Raw genomic sequence first — 18,340 nt, 5'->3', positions numbered from 1 at the left:
AGCGAAACAGGCGCCGCGCCGCAACACACGGCCGCCTGTGAACAGACAAATGAAAAAAAAAGATAAACCATCTCTCACAAAGCACGGCTTTTGTTTTATGTATATATATTTTTGGTTATTATAATAGTTTTATTATTATGCCGCTGGTGCTCAGGACCGGAAGTGCGCGGTCACCACGTGATCAGAGAGGATCAGCTGATCCCTGCGGCAGCTGTTCGCGCTGAAGAGTCCGCTTCAGGTCCCGTTCGGGCTTCGTCGTCGCGTTCGAGGGTGTTTCGTCGTTATCCGCTCCGGTTTCCCCCGTCTGCAGCCTCCTTTATCCCGGCACCATGGCGCTGAGCGACGCGGACGTGCAGAAGCAGGTGAGACGTTTAACCTTCACCCCGAACAACAACATCATTATCATCATCATCATCGTCGTCGTCCTCGACGACGTCATCGTTGTTATGTTACTGTAAATCAGCATGTCATTTTAAATATGAATTAAGCCGTCACATAATGAGAAAAATACCGTTTTTAGTCATCTAGTAGACGCTTAGTTCTTGCTTAGTGGACTTAACTGTTATTACTACTGACCAAAATATAATTAGAGAATTGGTCATCACCGCCGTGTATGGTAAACGCTTATAATAAAAATTCAGGTTGTATTTGACGTCACGTGGTATGTGGCCGTGCGATTGGCCGATAGGACGGACGGACGGACGGACGAGGTCACGTGATCAGGTGTCCATATGACACATGCGTGTGTGTGTGTGTATATATATATATATATATATATATATATATAAACAAATCGATTACTTAAGCACCTCGTTTTTTAACAGATTTATTTATTTATTTGTTTGTTTTAAACTATGAGTTCCACTGATTCTTTCGAAAGTCATAAATTTGTGTAAATGTGTCACAGTGAGTATTTTCCATGCTTGGTTTGAGACGTACTCACCTTTCCCCCTTTCCTTTGATAGATCAAGCACATGATGGCTTTCATTGAACAGGAGGCCAATGAGAAAGCAGAAGAAATTGATGCAAAGGTACTGAATTGTGGTTTCAGCTGCGAAATGAAAGGGGTGAATTGGAGATGTAAAATGATCTGCCTCGCCCCCACAGGCAGAGGAGGAGTTCAACATCGAGAAAGGCCGCCTGGTGCAAACCCAGCGCTTGAAGATCATGGAGTATTACGAAAAGAAGGAGAAGCAGATCGAGCAGCAGAAGAAAATGTGAGTCACTTCCTCGCTGCCATCTAGAACTTCCCGTGTATTTCTGGCATCTCTGCTGTCCGGCGAGAGGAATGATGGAGTTTATTCCCTTCTCACCCACAGCCAGATGTCAAATCTGATGAACCAGGCCAGACTGAAGGTGCTGAAAGCTCGCGATGACATGATTTCGGTTGGTGTATTTCAGCACATTTCTTCAGTGTTTTGCACGTTCTGTCCGTATGTATAGTTTCAACAAACTATACACAGGGCTGGTGGCATCGACGTGGTTGCAAAATACATAAATAAATATCAGGTTCTCCCAGTGACCTGACACCAGATCTCAGTCACTCTCAACCAATAAGCCAATCAGAAACAGGGAAGGGGCGGGGCTTGGAGCAAGATGGCTAAATTCTGCACTCGCCAGACATTTAAGCGATGTCACGTCATTTTCTCTAAGTTTACCAGCGGGCTAAACTGACACCGGCGGCCCAGTCTGACTTTATTATTCCAGACTGGAGGTGTATCTGGAAATTTATTTCCATAATTTCAGTTGGGTCGAGCTTGAGCGGTAAATGATCGCAAGCCCAAACTTCCGGTCTTTAGTACCTATCCTTTCCGTATGGGTTTTTCGCGGGTTGTAAATAAAAGTATTAAATTTGATTTGGACATATCTGCTACCGTCCTCAGGTGATTGTGACCACATATACAACATTTATAAATCTCTGGCACTAACTCCTGTTATTCCGTGGCAGCTGGTGAGCCAAATAAATACAGAGAATATATTATTGCAGGGGTTTTATCGGAACAAGGCCACACTCACCCCGTACAACAGCGCTGCTTTCGTAAAGCACCATGGATATGGAGTCTGGCGACGGTGCAGCAAATTTGTTTCAGCACCTAAAAGATCTCATTCATATCCAGCGGTTCCTATATACTACTATATGAAGTACATCTTTCTTAAAATGTACCAGTTTGTTTGAGAATTGCTTTTTTTTTTTTTTTTTTCTTTTTAATACATGTATTTATTTATTTATCAAGGATTTTTTTTTCATGATTTCTTCCCCCCTGAATAATATAATCAGTTGGTTTATATTGAACTAGGTTTGTTGAAACTAAATAAGTGAGTGTGTGTGTGTGTGTGCACAGGAGTTGCTGAACGAAGCTCGCCAGCGCCTGGCTAACGTTGCCAAAGACCCCTCTAGGTACCCTGCACTGCTGGATGGGCTTGTTCTACAGGTGAGACCCTATTTAGAGAGTGTATATATTCTAGTCTAGTCGCTTCTGTTCTGCTGTCTTGAGAGTTTGAGCCTTGTTCATTGGTTGCATGGTGGTCACGCAGCCATTGTTCCCCATTGACTGCTAGGGGGCAGTAAAGAGCTGCGCTGGTGTACAGGCCCAGTCTGACTTTCCCTCTTTTTCTGCCTCTGTTTTCAGGGTTTCTTCCAGCTGCTGGAGCCCAGAGTGACCATCCGATGCCGCAAGCAGGACCTGGCTTTGGTGCAGGTCAGTCTTCACTCTCTGTGTGCTTCTCAATACATTTCATAATTTCATGGCTCCGTTTTAGAGTCATGGGGTTTTAGTGGTTTTAATTCATTTCTGAATAAGTGGAGCTGCTTAGAACTTCCCCACAGAACTTCCCCGAGGCGGTGGCCGTGATTATAGAATTATGACTGGAACTTCCTGTCTCCTGTCTGAATTTGTTAAAATTTGATGATATCGTTTTTTTTTTTTTTTTTTTTTTTTTTTTTTTTTCAGGCCTCAGTTCAGAAGAACATTCCTGCCTACAAAGCAGTTGCTAAGAACAACTTGGAGGTCCGTGTGGATCAGGAGAACTTCCTCTCCCCAGAGATGTATGTAGCCTGTGGATCTGCCCACCCTGCGCTGTGACCGTCATCACGGCCGTGCCCATACTCACTGGGTCTGCTCGTGTGTTTGCAGCTGCGGTGGTATTGAAATCTACAATGGTGACGGGAAGATCAAGGTCTCCAACACCCTGGAGAGCAGGCTGGACCTCATGGCTCAGCAGGTACAGAGAGGTGCAGCAAAGAAATGAATTAAAGAAAGAAAAGCGAAAGTGAACTGATTGTCATTGTGAAACACTGAAGCACAGCTCACGGTGACACAACGAAATGTGCCGTCTGTATTTAACCCATCCCCCTTGGTGAGCAGTGGGCAGCCATGACAGCAGACGCCCGGACAGCAGTGTGGTGGGACGGTGCTTTTGCTCAGTGGCACCTTGCGGCTCGGGATTTGAACCGGCAACCTTGGGATTATGGGTCTGTTTCCATATCCGCTAGACCACCACTGCCCCCGATGGAGACAAGTGGCCAGTTCTGCAGACACGCTGGGACTCTCACCAGGAAATACTGTTATAGGGAGAGTCTCACCAGGCACAGAAAAATAACTACGTACCAAATAGTCAGGCTAATAATCAAACAATGCCTTTAACTAACTGAATAAAACCATGTCGGAATGCTTAAAGTGAAGTGATTGTGATTCACAGCACACGGTGATACAACGAAATGTGTCCTCTGCATTTAACCATCACCCTGAGTGAGCAGTGGGCAGCCATGACAGGCGCCCAGGGAGCAGTGTGTGGGGACAGTGCTTTGATCAAAGGGACCTCAGTGGCAACTTTGGCGGATCGGGATTCGAACCGGCAACCTTCTGATTACGGGGCCGCTTCCTTAACCGCTAGGCCACCGCTGCCCCATGCTGCATCTGGCCCTGTGGCTGAACATCGGCGAAGGATTGTCCAGAGCATAGCTGTGTTCTGAGGCAGTCAAATGCCACCTTTTTTTTTTTTTTTTTTTTTTTTTTTTACTGGACCGAATTTGTAGAATATTTTTACGAGTGGTATCCTTGGAAACCATGACTGAACCCACCGTTGGCTGATGTGCCAGATTCTCAACTGGTGTGGAGAAATCTGGACGTTGCTGGGCTCAAAACTTGCTTCTCAGAATCTTAGCATCTTCTGCCCCGCCCCTGCTGTACTTGACTATCTGATGACGCGTCATGTTCTCATGTGCTTTTCTCTCTCTCTCTCTCGCTCTTGTTCCAGATGATGCCAGAGATCAGGGTGGCACTGTTCGGCGCCAACCAGAACCGGAAGTTCCTGGACTAGGCATTTAGCAAGACGTGGCTGCGCAGCCGGGGGTGAACGGCCCCTTGTTTTCTCCCGATGTTTATTGGATGTTATTTTATTAATGTTGTGTAAAACATTCCTGTGTTCGACTGCAGCGGCCTGCATTCCCCCTCAAGCTGAAGAAAAGACCGTGTGTGTGTGTGTGTGTTGTGAGTGGTTTTGTTTGTGAATAATAGATTTCACATGACCGTGATCTGGACAATGGCTGGTCATCTGCCAGCGTGAAAGAAGTCTCTGGTTCGTGGTCACCGGCCACTCGGGCCACGTCTGGTCAACATTTAGTGGGGCGTCGAGGGAAGAAATCCCACGTTGCAGAATCCAATGTTCACACTCTTAACGTGCTGATGCTGCTTTGTCCCGTGTGCAAAGAATGCGTTGATGTACAAATAAATGCTGGTGTTGTTGGTGGCCTGCATGTTGTCATTAAAGATGAAATTAGTAGAGCAGCGATTTCAGTGTTTTTTTTTTTTTTTTTTTTTTTTGTGGTGCACAAGATCAAACACGAAGACAAACTGGAGCCAGAGAAATAAAATTTAATTATAAGGCTATAAAAGATGTTTTTTTTTTTTTTTTTTTTTCTTGCAGCCAAATTTATGATGCTCAATAAAACGTGATTGGAAGCGTATTGCTTATCCCGAACTAATCAAATGAATGGGGGGGAAAAAGGAGAAAAGGCAGCGCGTCACGCACTGACCCGTGATGTCGCCATAACGCGCGGCCTCGGGCGGCTTATTGCTTTAATAAAAGTTCCCGTTTTAGCAGCGCGCAGCGGCGCGGACGTGTCGCGTCCGGCCAGAGCGACGCGACGCGACGCGACGCCACCCGCGTCGCGCTCCTGCTTCCTGGGCGGCGCGTCGTCGGCGCGTCCCGTGGAGACCGGAGCGCCATGGAGAGGACGCGCACCGCGCACCGGCCGGAGCCGCACCGGGTCGCCTGGCGGTGGTGAGCGTGCATTTACATTTACATTCACAGCATTTACATTTAGTTACAGGGACAGTGTCCCCCTGGAGACTGCTCAGGGACACGATGGTAGTAAGTGGGGTTCGAACCCGGGTGTTTGGGTTCATAGGCGAGTTTGTTACGCACTAGGCTAATTCCACCCTGAACGCCTGTCAGCTAGATGTTTCCGTGTGCACCCCGCCCCAGGTCGCCGTACCCCGGTTTATTTTAGTGCTGGTGTGTGCGAGTGTGCTTCCGTCCTGTTGTTTGCCTTCTTTCAGCTTCTCTGAATGGAGAAGAAGTGGCCAAATAATCCCAGCTGTCTAGATGGGTCCTGCGGGGACGGTGCAGCTCGTCTGTCCATTTTGTTAATGATTATACATTTTTTTAATGATGCAAACGAATTTCCCCCTTTCACTGGGTCTCCGATCCCAATCAACTCTGTTCTCCTTTGGTGTCCCTGTCTGGTGGAACAACTTTCCCTGCTCCATACGACTAGCCAAGACTACAACCACCTTTAAGAAGCAGTTGAAAACCCACTTGTTCAAAAAGTCTAACACACACTCACAAAAATATCGTCTGGCGCTTAACAGTTCTCCTGCATGTTCATTTCTTGACAAGTTCGGCCTTATCAGGGCTCTTAAGGTTTTTTTACTCACAATCTATAGAAACTGAATGTAAGTAAAGTAAAGTAAATTAAAGTAAACAAATGACCCTCAAAGGCCAGAATGTTCTCATTTCAGCATTATTTGATAATGATCACCTGACCTTAATCGATTTCATTCCATTTACATTTACGGTATTTACCAGACGCCCTTATCCAGAGCGACTTACAGTCAGTAGTGACAGGGACAGTCCCCCCCTGGAGACACTCAGGGTTAAGTGTCTTGCTCAGGGACACAATGGTAGTAAGTGGGGTTTGAACCTGGGTCTTCAATGTTCTTTTTTTCCCCCACAGTCGTGTTTGATGACAGCACTGACGATGGGCGCGGTGGCCCCCGGCGGGCGGAGCTCGGGGCTGGCGCTGGTCCATTTCTGGTTGCTGGTGTCTCTGAACCCGTGCGCCGGCGCGCCCGACCCTGGCCAGAGGGAAGCCATGATGAGGCAGGAGGCGTCCCAGAGAACGGGGGGCGGGCTGGTCCTGACGCCGGCCGAGCTGCGGCTGGACGCCCTTCTGCACAGGCTGAAGCGGCAGGAGGCGGGCGCGGCACCGTTCCCGCCCGCCATGCACTTCTTCAGGGCGCGGCCACTCATTCAGAGAAGCCCCATCTTCAAGCTGCTGCAGAAGATGCCGAAAGGTGAGAAGAAAAGGCGGAGCTCCGCCTGGCTCGTACTGTCCCAGAAATGAAACAGGAAGTTGTCTGTGCCTCATCAGGGGGCGCCCTGCACGTGCACAGCTCTGCCATGGTGAGCGTCGATTGGCTGGTGAAGAATGTGACGTACCGGCCGCACTGCTACGTCTGCTTCACGTGGGGGGGCTCGGTGCGCTTCCTGTTCTCCGCCCAGCGGCCGTTCCCGCGCTGGGACTGCTTCAACTGGCAGCTGCTGGCGAGCCTCCGGGCCGCCGCGGCCGACCCCGCCGAGCTCGACGCCAGGTTCGCGCCGGGCCCAGAGGTTGTGAGCACGAGCTGATGGTCTTGATGATCTTCTACACCCATGTTTGATTCCCCGTAGTTTAGCGCGGAACCTCAGCCTGTTCACGGAGAACCCCGAGGCCGCGTACCCGACTCAGGACGCCGTCTGGGACCGCTTCGACGACGCCTTCCTCGCGATCTCAGGCCTGGTCACGTACGCGCCCGTGTTCAGAGACTACCTGTACCAGGGCCTGGAGCAGTTCTACGCCGACAACGTCATGTACCTGGAGATCAGGGCCGGCTTGTCCCGGGTCAGTGGGCGCTGTGACCCCCCGAGGGCACCGGGCTCTCGGGCATTGAAGTGTAACCTATTCCCATTCTGCCTTCCAGACGTACGAACTGGACGGAAGCACCCATGACCGGACTTGGTCCCTCAAAACCTGCAAAGACTTGAGCGAACGGTTCCGCGCCGAGCACCCCGACTTTTTAGGAATGAGAATCGTTTTATCGGCTCATAGGTAAGTGTCGTATGTTTACTTATAACCGGTTGGCAGATGAACCCATAGCAACACATAAACTATTCGTTCATTACTGTAGGGCAGAATAGTAATTAATAAATGTGATAAAAAGTTCAATTTTACCAACCCTGTGTGAACCTTTGCAGAGTTCTCGGCGTGTCGGCAATAAAAGCAGCCGTCATGGAGGCCATGGAGCTCCAGGAGAAGTTCCCAGACGTCGTTGCCGGTTTTGACCTGGTGAGATGCAGCGTGCCGATACATTTACATTTACAGCATTTACCAGACGCCCTTATCCAGAGAGACTTACAATCAGTAGTTACAGGGACAGTCCCCCCCTGGAGACACTTAGGGTTAAGTGTCTTGCTCAGGGACATGATGGTAGTAAGTGGGGTTTGAACCTGGGTCTTCTGGTTCATAGGCGAGTGTGTTACACACTAGGCTACTTCCACCCTGACAGCTCCTCCTGACCGGTGTCTTCTGTGCCGCAGGTGGGAAGAGAGGACGAAGGGCGCCCCCTCTGGTTCTACAGGGAGGCTCTGGCGCTGCCCGCGCGCCTCGGCGTCACTCTGCCCTACTTCTTCCACGCGGGCGAGACGGGTACGGGCCGCCGCAGACCAGATTACGGAGGTGGGGCGGAGTTCTCAGTCTTAAGCGTGTCGTGTCTGTGTGTGTTTATTGCACGAGAAGACCAGGAGGGGACGGACGTGGACATTAACCTGCTGGACGCGTTGCTTTTCAACACCAGCCGAATTGGCCACGGCTACGCCCTCACACGCCACCCGCTGGCCAAGGACCTTTCCAGAAAGCAGGGAGTGGCTGTGGAGGTGTGTCCCATCTCCAACCAGGTGAGTAGCACCTTTAAAATCCCATCATGCACGCTGTAGTTGTTACTTTTAGTTGAGACTTTGCGTCAAGCTCTCATTTTAGTTTTTATTATTGGGGGCAGCGGTGGCCTAGCGGTTAAGGAACCGGCCCCCGTAATAAGAAGGTTGCCGGATGCCATCCCGATCCGCCAAGGTGCCACTGAGGTGCCACTGAGCAAAGCACCGTCCCCACACACTGCTCCCCGGGCGCCTGTCATGGCCGCCCACTGCTCACTCAGGGTTATGGTTAAATGCAGAGGACACATTTCGTGGTGACACCGTGTGCTGTGCTGCAGTGTTTCACAATGACGATCACTTCATTTCACTATTAGTTACATCCAGGCTCATTTTATTTATTTATTCTATGAAAAGAAAGTTGCTTCATCATTTTCTTCAGCCAGCTGATAACCCACCACAAACATTCTGAAATGAGGAAGTGATGTCATCTGTGCGGCCGAATGGGAGACACAGGAAACAGTAATACGGCATAATAATAACGCAATTAATCGAGAATAAACGTCTAGTCTCCTTTTATTGTAAACCACATTTAGTCTCATTTTTATTATAGCTGACCAGCATTTACGCCTCGTATCGTTTTCATCATGTCATACAGGTTAGTTGACGAACATATTGAGTCTAAAACGTACGCTATGTCCGCTCTCATGGACACGATATTAATAGAATGGACTGACTAGAAAATGGCATATTCTTATTATGTTGAGACTAAATTGAGTCTTCTTCTTGTTTCAATCGCGGTCTGCATCCTGTGTCCCAGGTCCTGAAGCTGGTCACAGACATGAGGAACCACCCGGCCTCTGTGCTCTTGGCCGAGGGACACCCGATGGTCATCAGCTCGGACGACCCTACCTTATTCGGGACAGCCGGGCTCTCTTACGACTTCTACGAGGCCTTTGTGGGTTTAGGCGGCCTAAGCGCCGACCTAGGGACCCTGAAGGAACTGGCGATGAACTCAATTAGGTGAGTGGTGCCGTCCGCGTGGTCAGAACCCTGTGAAGGGACGTGGTGGAGGTGACCGGTGCATCGTTTGCAGGTTCAGCTCCCTGAGCCCGCGGCTGAAGGACCGCGGCCTGGAAATGTGGCAGAAGAAATGGGACGAGTTCGTCGCCAAAAGTGGAGAGTAGACAAACTTTGAGGCGCGTGGCATCCCGAAGATGATACCGGTTCTGCTTTTTAAAGTTTTATTTTTAATTATTTATTTTCCATTTGTGTTGGTAATTCAATAAATAAGAATAAAGACAAAATCTGACCCCTCCTTTTTCCTGTAAGAAGACCCACAGCAATTTGACAAAATATGATTTCAGTAATTGTGGATTTCAAGCGTCTTTGAAATGAACGGACCCCTCCGAGCATCTCCGCGAAGTTGCCTCAGAAGCTCCTGACGACGTTTGCAATGCTCCAGCCCTGTCCTCCGCACTCCTGCACCACCAGCCGGTGGCCGCCGTCCGCCGCCCGGGAAACCTCCAGACACCGGCCGGTGTCCCGGTTCCGTATGGCGCGTCCCTGCGGCGACACAGCAGAGCGAGAGGGTCGGAAAAAACGGAAGCGCCAGGCCCTCGCCGCGGAACTAAGCGCGTCACCTGCTGGAAGTCCCAGTGCCGGTTGGGGGCTCTGCGGTCTCCCTGGAAGCAGTCGTGAAGCCGGGGCAGGCGCCCGGTGCCGGGGTCCACCAGGCAGCGGTTGCTGTCGCTCCTGCGAGATCTGAGGTACCCGACGTGGATCTCGCCGCTCGAGTGGTAGTAGCAGAGCTACGGGGGGACAGAAGGGGAGAGAAGGGGACAGAAGGCGGCAGGGCTGTGGCTTCGGCCGGCGCTCTTTTGTCACAAAGCGAAAGAGGCGGGAACCCAACCTGGCTGCTCTGGCCGTGACAGACGTACAGGATCGGCGTGCTTCCGGGGACCGGGCCTTGATCGACACAGACATCTGTCTGGAGCTCGTTCACCAGCTGACATTTGCGACAGAGGGAGAGAACACGCGTCACCGTCAATTGCTCGGATCTCGTCAGATACCTACTTTTTTGGGGTGTTTTTTTTGTGGACTCACGCTTCCATAGCCCAGTATGGTGGTCAGAGGGTCTAACTGTGGGTAGACGTTCTCCAGGTACCACCGGAAAGGCCTGCACTTCAGTCTCTCCCTCAGCTTCCTCCTCTCCGAAACGTCCCCGATGTCGATGCCGTGGTCCTGAGATCAGTGGGGCTCCCGTCAAAGCCGGGACTTTTTTTTCCCCCCATCTCATGAAGGAAGGAGCCGGTGATGCTCACCCTCAGTGGGAGACCCCACGCCATGTTGACGTTGTGCTTGTACTCGTCCAGCCACACCTCGGCCACCCGCAGCGCGTTGCGCTTCATCGGGACGCTGAGGTCGGGCATGTAGGGCTTGTGCGCCCTCTCGATGTGGGCGATTTTGGAGCAGGGAACCACCTCGATGCTGCCTCCGCACAGCCACACCTGCAACCAGCGGCCCACCGTGAATCGCTCGGCCCGGCGAGCGCGGCCCTGCCCGTCACGCCGCGGTACCTACGCGAATCCCCAGCTCCACGTTCTCCCCGCCGTACACGCTCATCCCGCCATCCAGGGCGCCGATCTCGCCGAAGAAGAGCCGATCGGCCACGACAATTCCCATCACAGACGGGCTCCTGCCAAGTTACAGACAAACATCATATTAATGACCCAGAGTAAGATAAGATAAGATAAACCTTTATTAGTCCCACATGTGGGAAATTGCATGTCACAGCAGAAAGTGGATAGAACAAAAGGCGAAAATTAAAAAAACTATACAACAATAAAGTATAAAATGTACACTATACAATCTAGAAACAATGGATGTATGTATTGGAATGTATATATTTTATACTTAGGTATAATAGGTATATGTATTTATCTGCACATGTACAATGGGTATATGTATGATTATATGTACAGAGTGGATACATGAATATGTGTGTGTGTGTGTGTGTGTGTGTGTGTGTGAACACTGTGGATATATAAACACACACACACACACATATATATATACATATAAGCCCAAGACAGAAACTCACTTTGCTGGGAGGGTTTGGTTGTGAGAATACCAGTCAGGGGGCAAGGACTCATACGTGCACCACAATGCCCAGTCAAATCCGTGAGCCGAGGTCATGTAGTTGTCCAGTTCCAAGTCGTAGAAGTTCACTTTGTCGAACACCGGCGTCAAAATCACCGTTCTGTTCGCCTTGATCCGAGCTAAAAGTGGCTCCGCCCTGCTCATGTCAATCAAGCATTCCATCAAAACGTAGCGACTGCCGGAAGGCCGAGAGACTCTGAACTTACCAGTTCACATGGACCTCAATATGAGCATCCAATATGGCGACCACATCCCCAGTGGCAGCCTTCCACCCTGTGAGCCGGGCCTGAGCCAGGCCCAGCGTCTGGGAGTGTCTCACCTTCTTCAGCAGGCCGGGTCTGTTCACGTGGATCGACTGGATGAAGTCGTCCAGCTTGTCTTGCAGATCCTCTGCCGGGAAAAATGCTCGGTGTCAGCCACATAACGACTAATGCATTTTTCTGGATTATGGTACAGAGCATCCCTTTATGTTGGCTAGCAAGTCTGACTGGGTGAGTAACTGCTGACAGATTCCATGGGGAGTTTCTCACAAACAACAGGTTCATTAATGTTCTGGCCAATAAGCAAAAGTATCTGAAGGTATAAAAAAAAATAAAAATTCATGATAATTTAGCTCAATTTGGCCTGAAACACAAGATTACACCATGCAGTTCGCATAATTTAGAATAGTAAAAATATGGTTTTTTTTATAGGTTATATTAAAAAAAATGCTTTTGAAAAAGTCTTGCCATGTGATTGTCACTTGTGATACACTGCAGCACAGCACACGGTGCACACAGTGAAATTTAAAGAGGGGGTGGTAGTAGCCTAGTGGGTAACACACTCGCCTATGAACCAGAAGACTTAGGTTCAAATCCCACTTACTACCATTGTGTCCCTGAGCAAGACACTTAACCCTGAGTGTCTCCAGGGGGGGACTGTCAGTGTAACTACTGATTGTAAGTCGCTCTGGATAAGGGCGTCTGGTAAACGCTTCGAGTTTTAAGGGGGGCGTGGCAGACAGCACGCCGCGTTTCAAAATAAGAGCTCCGAACAGAAGGAACGATTTACTGAAAATCCTAATTTAACGTGCGTTGAGAAAAACCCACGCCGTTGTGTAAAAACCCACGCCGCGCCACGCTTGCGAAAGATAATCGGGTCTGGTCGGGTCGGGTGGAGGTTTATTTTGAAACGCCGCGAACGGACCGTTGTCGCTGTGGTCGTCCACCAGGACGATGTCCCTCAGCAGGTGAGGCGGCGTCCGGTTCACCACGCTGGTGACGGCGCGCTGGATGACGGACAGCGCCTCGGTCAGGTAGATGAGCACCACGCTGAGGCTGGGCAGGGCCGCGGGGTACCGCGCCCGCGAACAGCCGGCGGGCCTGGTGTCGGGCAGGGCCCGGTCCAGGGCCAGGCGGTCGCTGAGGTACACGTTGTAGCCGAACCGCTGGAAGAGCGCCTCGGCCTCCCTCTGCTCCTGCTCCGAGAGGCTGGCCCTCCAGTTCTGGAAGAGGAACGAGTCTGGGAACAGCCTTCTCGCTTGTCCCTGCTTCTCCGTCCTCTCTGGAACCACTCCGGCCGCCTTTTGCTGAGGAACCTTTTCGTCCACCGAGCGCACTGAGGAATGGAGAAAAAAAAAAAAAAGGCTTGTGAAGCCTGGTCTCCAGACATGCCCGAGCTTAGGGAGGTAAAGGTGTGAAGCCTCGGCTCACCGAGCTTGTCGATTTCCCCCTCCAGCTTGCTGAGCCTCAGCAGAAGCTCCTGGTTCTGCATGGAGAGGCTCTGGCGGTCTCGGGCGAGCTCCTCCGCACCGAACCGCGTGGCCTTGTTGGCCAGCAGCGCGTAGACCAGGACCACCGCGACCGGCAGGCTGAAGGCCAGCACTCGGCACGAGCTGACCCTCATGCTCCTTCTGGCGCAGGGTTCACGCGAGCTGCTGCTGCTGCTGCAGGTCCCTCAGCCGCGCGCCTGCTTTTGTTCCATTATGATGTATATCTCCATTCTGGTCCGTACACCTTGAGCAAACACGCGCCGGCGCAGGGAAAGCCATGCCAGGCCAGATGCCTCTGTGTACAGTCTATTGTGCACAGGATTCGGAGAGGCGGAGTTTGGTTCGTTGGAACCAGGACATTTCGTTCTGTGGAAAATATGGGCCGCCTTTTCAAATAAAAGCAATTAACATTATTGACAGTATTCCATGCTGAGACATGTACCGAACAGGCCAAAAGTTTGGACGCACCTTCTCATTCAATGTGTTTCCTTTATTTTCATGACCATTTACGTTGGTAGATTCTCCCTGAAGGCATCAAAACTATGAATGAACACACGTGGAGTTATGTTAATTTTTTTTTTTTTTTCGTACCACTGCAATTAAGAAAAAAATATTAGTTCACAAAAAAAAAACTTCTGTAAATCAAAACCGAAGGGATGCTGTTTGCGCGTGACTAGTATGCTGAAGTTCCTGTTGCGGGCAGTAACTCAACATTCCCATGAAGGGTAAAACCCGTTTGCCTACGTAGCCAGGAGTCAAGTTCAGGCAGATTCTTTATTACATTTACATTTACGGCCCTAATCCAGAGCGACTTACAACGTGCATTCAAGTTAACATCGATGAAGAGATCAATTCCGGTTCACTAGGACCCCAACTATGAATACAATCTTTTTATTCACCCTGTTGTAGATTCTGTACACAAGTTCGACAATAAGAAAGTTACAAGTTAATCTAAATATTCTCTAAAGAGATGTCGTTTGAAGGTGCTCAGTGACTGAGCTGGAAGTTCATTCCACCACCGAGGGGCCAAGACAGAGAAGAGTCTAGATGAGCGTCTTCCTTGTACCTTCAGAGATGGAGGGACCAGGCAAGCAGTACTGGAGGCTCGGAGTATACGAGGTAGTAGTGTGAGGTGTAATAAGGGCTGTGAGGTAGGATGGTGCTACTCCATGTTTGGCTTTGTAGGCCAGCATCAGTATTTTGACCCTGATGCGTGCAGGTACTGGGAGCCAGTGGAGGGAACGTAGCAGAGGGGCGGTGTGGGAGAATTTGGGAAGGTTGAAGATCAGTCGTGCTGCTGCATTTTGTATGAGTTGTCTTTATTGAGCACATTTAAAAGCCGCAGCAGTCAACCAAAGTGATTTACAATACATATTTTAACAAGATTTGAAGGAAAACTGACTTATTGACACACAGACTGTGACTGTTGATCACAAATTGGACATCATCAGTGTGATTGTATTTATTGGAATCAGAGCATGAGCAATAACAATATTCTCAAGAGGTTACAAAACAACACAGCTCAAACAATATCCCACTCTAGACCCCAATAAACATAAATAATAATAATTAAATAAAACAACCAAGGAGAATATCTATATGTATATGTACAGATACTACACACACAAAAACAGCCTACAATCACCCCCATAATCAACCTATACAAAAACAAATGGAGAAAATTTAAACCCACCACTGCAGAGCTCCACCCAGAAATTCTTACTCTGAACCAGATCGAGAAAAGGGAAAGTCGCGTCCTTTCCAGTTTAACGAAACAAAGATTATCTCGTATCCAGTGAATTCGGTTGGGAGGTTTAGAGGATTTCTAGTTTGTCATAATTAATCTTCTCGCCAGTTAGGTAGAAAAGTCCCTTTGATGGGCAGACAGCGAAGGAGGTGAGGAGAAAACCCCAAACAATGCCCCTCTTCTCTTTTCCCCCACAAATCCTGACAATATCTCAGTCCAGTACTGGTGTAAAGAAGGGCAAAGCCAGAACATATGAATAATATTGGCATAGGACTGCTGACATCGGTCACACAATGGACTGACGCCCTCATAGATTTGTGTCAACCGCACCTTAGTGTAATATGAACGGTGTAAGATCTTAAGCTGTATGAGGCCAAGTCTATCGCAAATGGATGATCCATGAACTCGCAGCAGAACCTCCTCCCAAATCTCATCAGGAATTTCCTGTCCCAAATCCTCCTCCCAAAGTATCTTCAGAGGGGTTAGTGAATTGGCGCATAAATTAAAAATTTGATTATAAATACAACAAACTGGACCTTTCAGAGATGGAGTTGGTTTAAGAAGGTCATCTAATACAGAGTCTGTGGGTAGATTGGTAAATATGGGGAAAGAATGATGAGCAAAGCTACTCACCTGCAAGTATCTAAAGAAATGATGCTGAGGAAGAGAATATTTATGAAGCAGTTGTGAGAAAGAGGCAAATACATTGTCTATTTATAGGTCTTTAGACCAAGGAATGCCAGCTTTTGACCACATAGAGAACAGATCATCAACCAAAGATGGAGGAAATTGTGATTTGCAGCCAGCGGGGCGTAGGCGCAAGAAGTTTGTAACCCAAAGTAACGTTTAAGCTCCGCCCAGATTCTGAGAGAAGTATAGACCAATCCTATTCTTGGTATAAGGTAAAGTGGAAGACAACAGGAGAGTACACTAAAGCCTTCAGAGACACAGGTTTGACCAAATTTGCTTCTATTGCCAACCAATTGATTTGATCCTCTGATGCTTCGGACTGAAGCCAGTATTTGGGGATCCTAATATTAGATGCCCAATAATATAACCTGAAATGTGGTAAGGCTAACCCACCAAGTTTTCTTGGTCTTTGTAAATACTGTCTGCGTAGTATTTACAAACCTTCTTGTTCCAGATAAACTCAGAGATCACAGAGTCAATTTCTGAAAAAATGACTGAGGCAGAAATATTTGTATGCATTGAAATAAGTAAGAAAAACATGGTAGAATATTCATTTTCGCCGTATTAACACTGACAGATTAAGAATGGACCACCGTTCACAATCCTCTCAAAACAAAATTTGCCTTTAAAAGATCCTGAAATTTAGTGGTGACACAGACTCCAAGATATGTAAAGTCATGGTGGCCAATGTTGAAGAGTAAGCTATAAAGAGGGTAATTCTTAGCAGCAATACTAATGGGAAAGAATTCACTTTTATTCAAATTCAATTTATAACCAGAAATCTGAGAGAATGCTTGAAGAGAAATTGGTAGGTTAGAGATACATAACAAGAGACCATCTGCATAAAGGGACACTCTCACCTCCCGCCCATTCCTAACAATTCCAGTAATCTGAGTATTAGACCTAAGTGCAATTGAAAGAGGTTCAACTGCAAGCGCAAATAATAACGGGCTTAAGGGGCGACCCTGCCTAGTTGAGCGATGGCCACAACAGAATTTGCCCTTTTTTAAAAGCAGTGAGATGGTAGATTGTGAAAGGGTTTGAGGAAGGCAGCCAGAGTCAAAAGATTCATTATACATGTCTAGTTATAATGGGTCCAGTTTATCCCAGAACTTTCTATAAAATAGATTTTCCGCTTTGTTGAGACATCAGTGCCGTTCTAAGTTCTGGTAACTGGTTTCTCTAAATCCTCAGCAACGGATTGGTCAATGGAGGGAATATGCAATTTGTCAAATAAATGATCAAACTCAGCAGGAGAAGATGTAAGATCAGAGGAGTAAAGAGACAGAAAATTCCTTAAAAGCTTTGTTAATTTCCAGGGGATCAGAGGTTTTGCCCGAGACTGTTTGAATCTGTAGCATTTGACGGGATGCTGCTGTTCACCATCTTTGGGCCAGGGACGTAAAAAGTACATTGGGCACGATCCAGCACAGGTTTCTCACCCAGTCCAAGTAGGTCCTGCAGGAATTGAGCCACAAACTCTGTTGGCCGTGGGCCCTCCAGACCTTCTGGGAGTCGCACCAAGCGAACATTATTCAATCTGGAGCGACTTTCCAGGTCTTCACATCTCTTGGACAGGTAATCGACCTGTGCCGTTAGCGCGCTAACATTAGCTTGGAGCTCAGTTATCTTACCATCATGATCAATCACTAGATTAGCAATGTGCATGTGCAGCCAGTCTGCCTTCAAAAACTTCCAGAGCCACCGTTATCTCCCTTCAGACAGTTTTGGAAATAAAGGTATTCAAATTTGTCAATGATGTTGGTTAGCATCTCGTTGATCATTCGTCTCATACCCAGCAACAGACTTTTATTAGTGTCCGACTGCCAGATGTGGTCAAATTTCCTAGTTCTAGTTAGAACTCTGGCTGCAGCATTCTGAACTAGCTGGAGTTTACTCATGCACCTACTAGAGCATCCAGACAGTAATGCGTTGCGGTAATCTAACCTTGATGTAATAAATACATGGACCAACTTTTCTGCATCATGCATTGAGATGATGTTTCTTATCTTTGTAATATTTCTAAGGTGAAAGAATGCCATCCTACTGATATTATCTACTTGCGAATCTAATGAGAGACCTGCATCAATGAGGACACCTAGATCCTTTACTTCAGTACTTGGTGAGATAGAAAGTCTATCCAGGGTTATGATGTAGTCAGTTGTGTCTGGCTGCTTGAGCTTCTCTCTTATCAGGATTTAACAGAAGAACATTGGGGAGCATCCACTGTCTAATGTCCTTCAGACAATTCTCTATTCAGTTCAGCTGCTGCCTCTCGTCTGGCATTGCTGACAGATACAACTGTGTGTCTTCAGCATAGCAATGTTTGTGAATGACGTGACCTAAAGGTAACATGTATAAGAAAAATAGCAACAGACCTAGGACAGAACCTTGTGGAACACCAAACTCTACTTTACTATGTGAAGACGAATCACCATTGATGTCCACAAACTGATGCCGATTGGTCAGATATCTGAACCATACAAGGGCTATTCCCTTAATATCAACAACATTCTCTAACCTGTTGAGGAGAGTAGCGTGATCAATAGTGTCAAACTCTGCACTCAGGTCAAGCAGGACAAGCAGCGAGATGCGGCCTTGATCAGAGGCCAACAGCAGGTCAGGTCATTAACCACTTTAACCAGCACTCTCTCAGTGCTTTGATGAGGTCTAAATTCCTTTACTTTACTTTACTTTATTTAGCAGACGCTTTTATCCAAAGCGACTTACAAGAGGAAGACACCAGCAATTCTCGTTCGATTTCTATAGAATATTGAGTTTACAAACTAAGAGCCCTGATA

General features: G+C 48.2%; 3 protein-coding genes across 6 annotated transcripts; 2 read left to right on the top strand and 1 right to left on the bottom strand.

The window, feature by feature from the left end:
• Positions 1-171: 171 nt before the first annotated feature.
• On the top strand, positions 172-4,784 carry atp6v1e1b (ATPase H+ transporting V1 subunit E1b). Its single transcript, XM_028954535.1, has 9 exons — positions 172-362; positions 966-1,031; positions 1,108-1,217; positions 1,320-1,386; positions 2,343-2,432; positions 2,631-2,699; positions 2,952-3,046; positions 3,135-3,222; positions 4,258-4,784. Exons 1-9 carry the CDS (start codon positions 330-332, stop codon positions 4,318-4,320), a joined length of 681 nt encoding a protein of 226 aa, XP_028810368.1. The 5' UTR covers positions 172-329; the 3' UTR covers positions 4,321-4,784.
• A 433-nt stretch (positions 4,785-5,217) lies between these two features.
• On the top strand, positions 5,218-9,497 carry ada2b (adenosine deaminase 2b). Its single transcript, XM_028954534.1, has 10 exons — positions 5,218-5,283; positions 6,239-6,578; positions 6,656-6,875; positions 6,955-7,165; positions 7,245-7,372; positions 7,519-7,609; positions 7,861-7,969; positions 8,060-8,217; positions 9,011-9,213; positions 9,287-9,497. Exons 2-10 carry the CDS (start codon positions 6,248-6,250, stop codon positions 9,375-9,377), a joined length of 1,542 nt encoding a protein of 513 aa, XP_028810367.1. The 5' UTR covers positions 5,218-5,283; positions 6,239-6,247; the 3' UTR covers positions 9,378-9,497.
• Positions 8,749-13,456, bottom strand: LOC114764696 (probable polypeptide N-acetylgalactosaminyltransferase 8). Of its 4 annotated transcripts, XM_028954533.1 has the most exons (11): positions 13,044-13,436; positions 12,538-12,948; positions 11,559-11,742; positions 11,294-11,488; positions 10,774-10,888; positions 10,515-10,700; positions 10,297-10,434; positions 10,103-10,198; positions 9,834-10,001; positions 9,595-9,756; positions 9,212-9,323 (listed from the first exon to the last, which is right to left on the bottom strand). In XM_028954533.1, the coding sequence occupies exons 1-10, from the start codon at positions 13,234-13,236 to the stop codon at positions 9,622-9,624; spliced, it is 1,821 nt and encodes a 606-aa protein (XP_028810366.1). In that variant the 5' UTR covers positions 13,237-13,436; the 3' UTR covers positions 9,212-9,323; positions 9,595-9,621. The 4 variants fall into 4 exon arrangements, with proteins under 4 accessions (XP_028810363.1, XP_028810365.1, XP_028810364.1 ...); XM_028954530.1 differs by having other exon boundaries at positions 8,749-9,323; positions 9,834-10,198; positions 13,044-13,456; XM_028954532.1 differs by having other exon boundaries at positions 8,749-9,756; positions 13,044-13,435.
• Between the last annotated feature and the right edge of the window lie 4,884 nt (positions 13,457-18,340).

The sequence above is a fragment of the Denticeps clupeoides genome, chromosome 15 (assembly GCF_900700375.1).
Source record: "Denticeps clupeoides chromosome 15, fDenClu1.1, whole genome shotgun sequence".
Taxonomy (NCBI): domain Eukaryota; kingdom Metazoa; phylum Chordata; class Actinopteri; order Clupeiformes; family Denticipitidae; genus Denticeps; species Denticeps clupeoides.
Note: the sequence above shows the minus strand (reverse complement) of the source record. Positions and strands in the feature narration are given on the sequence as shown.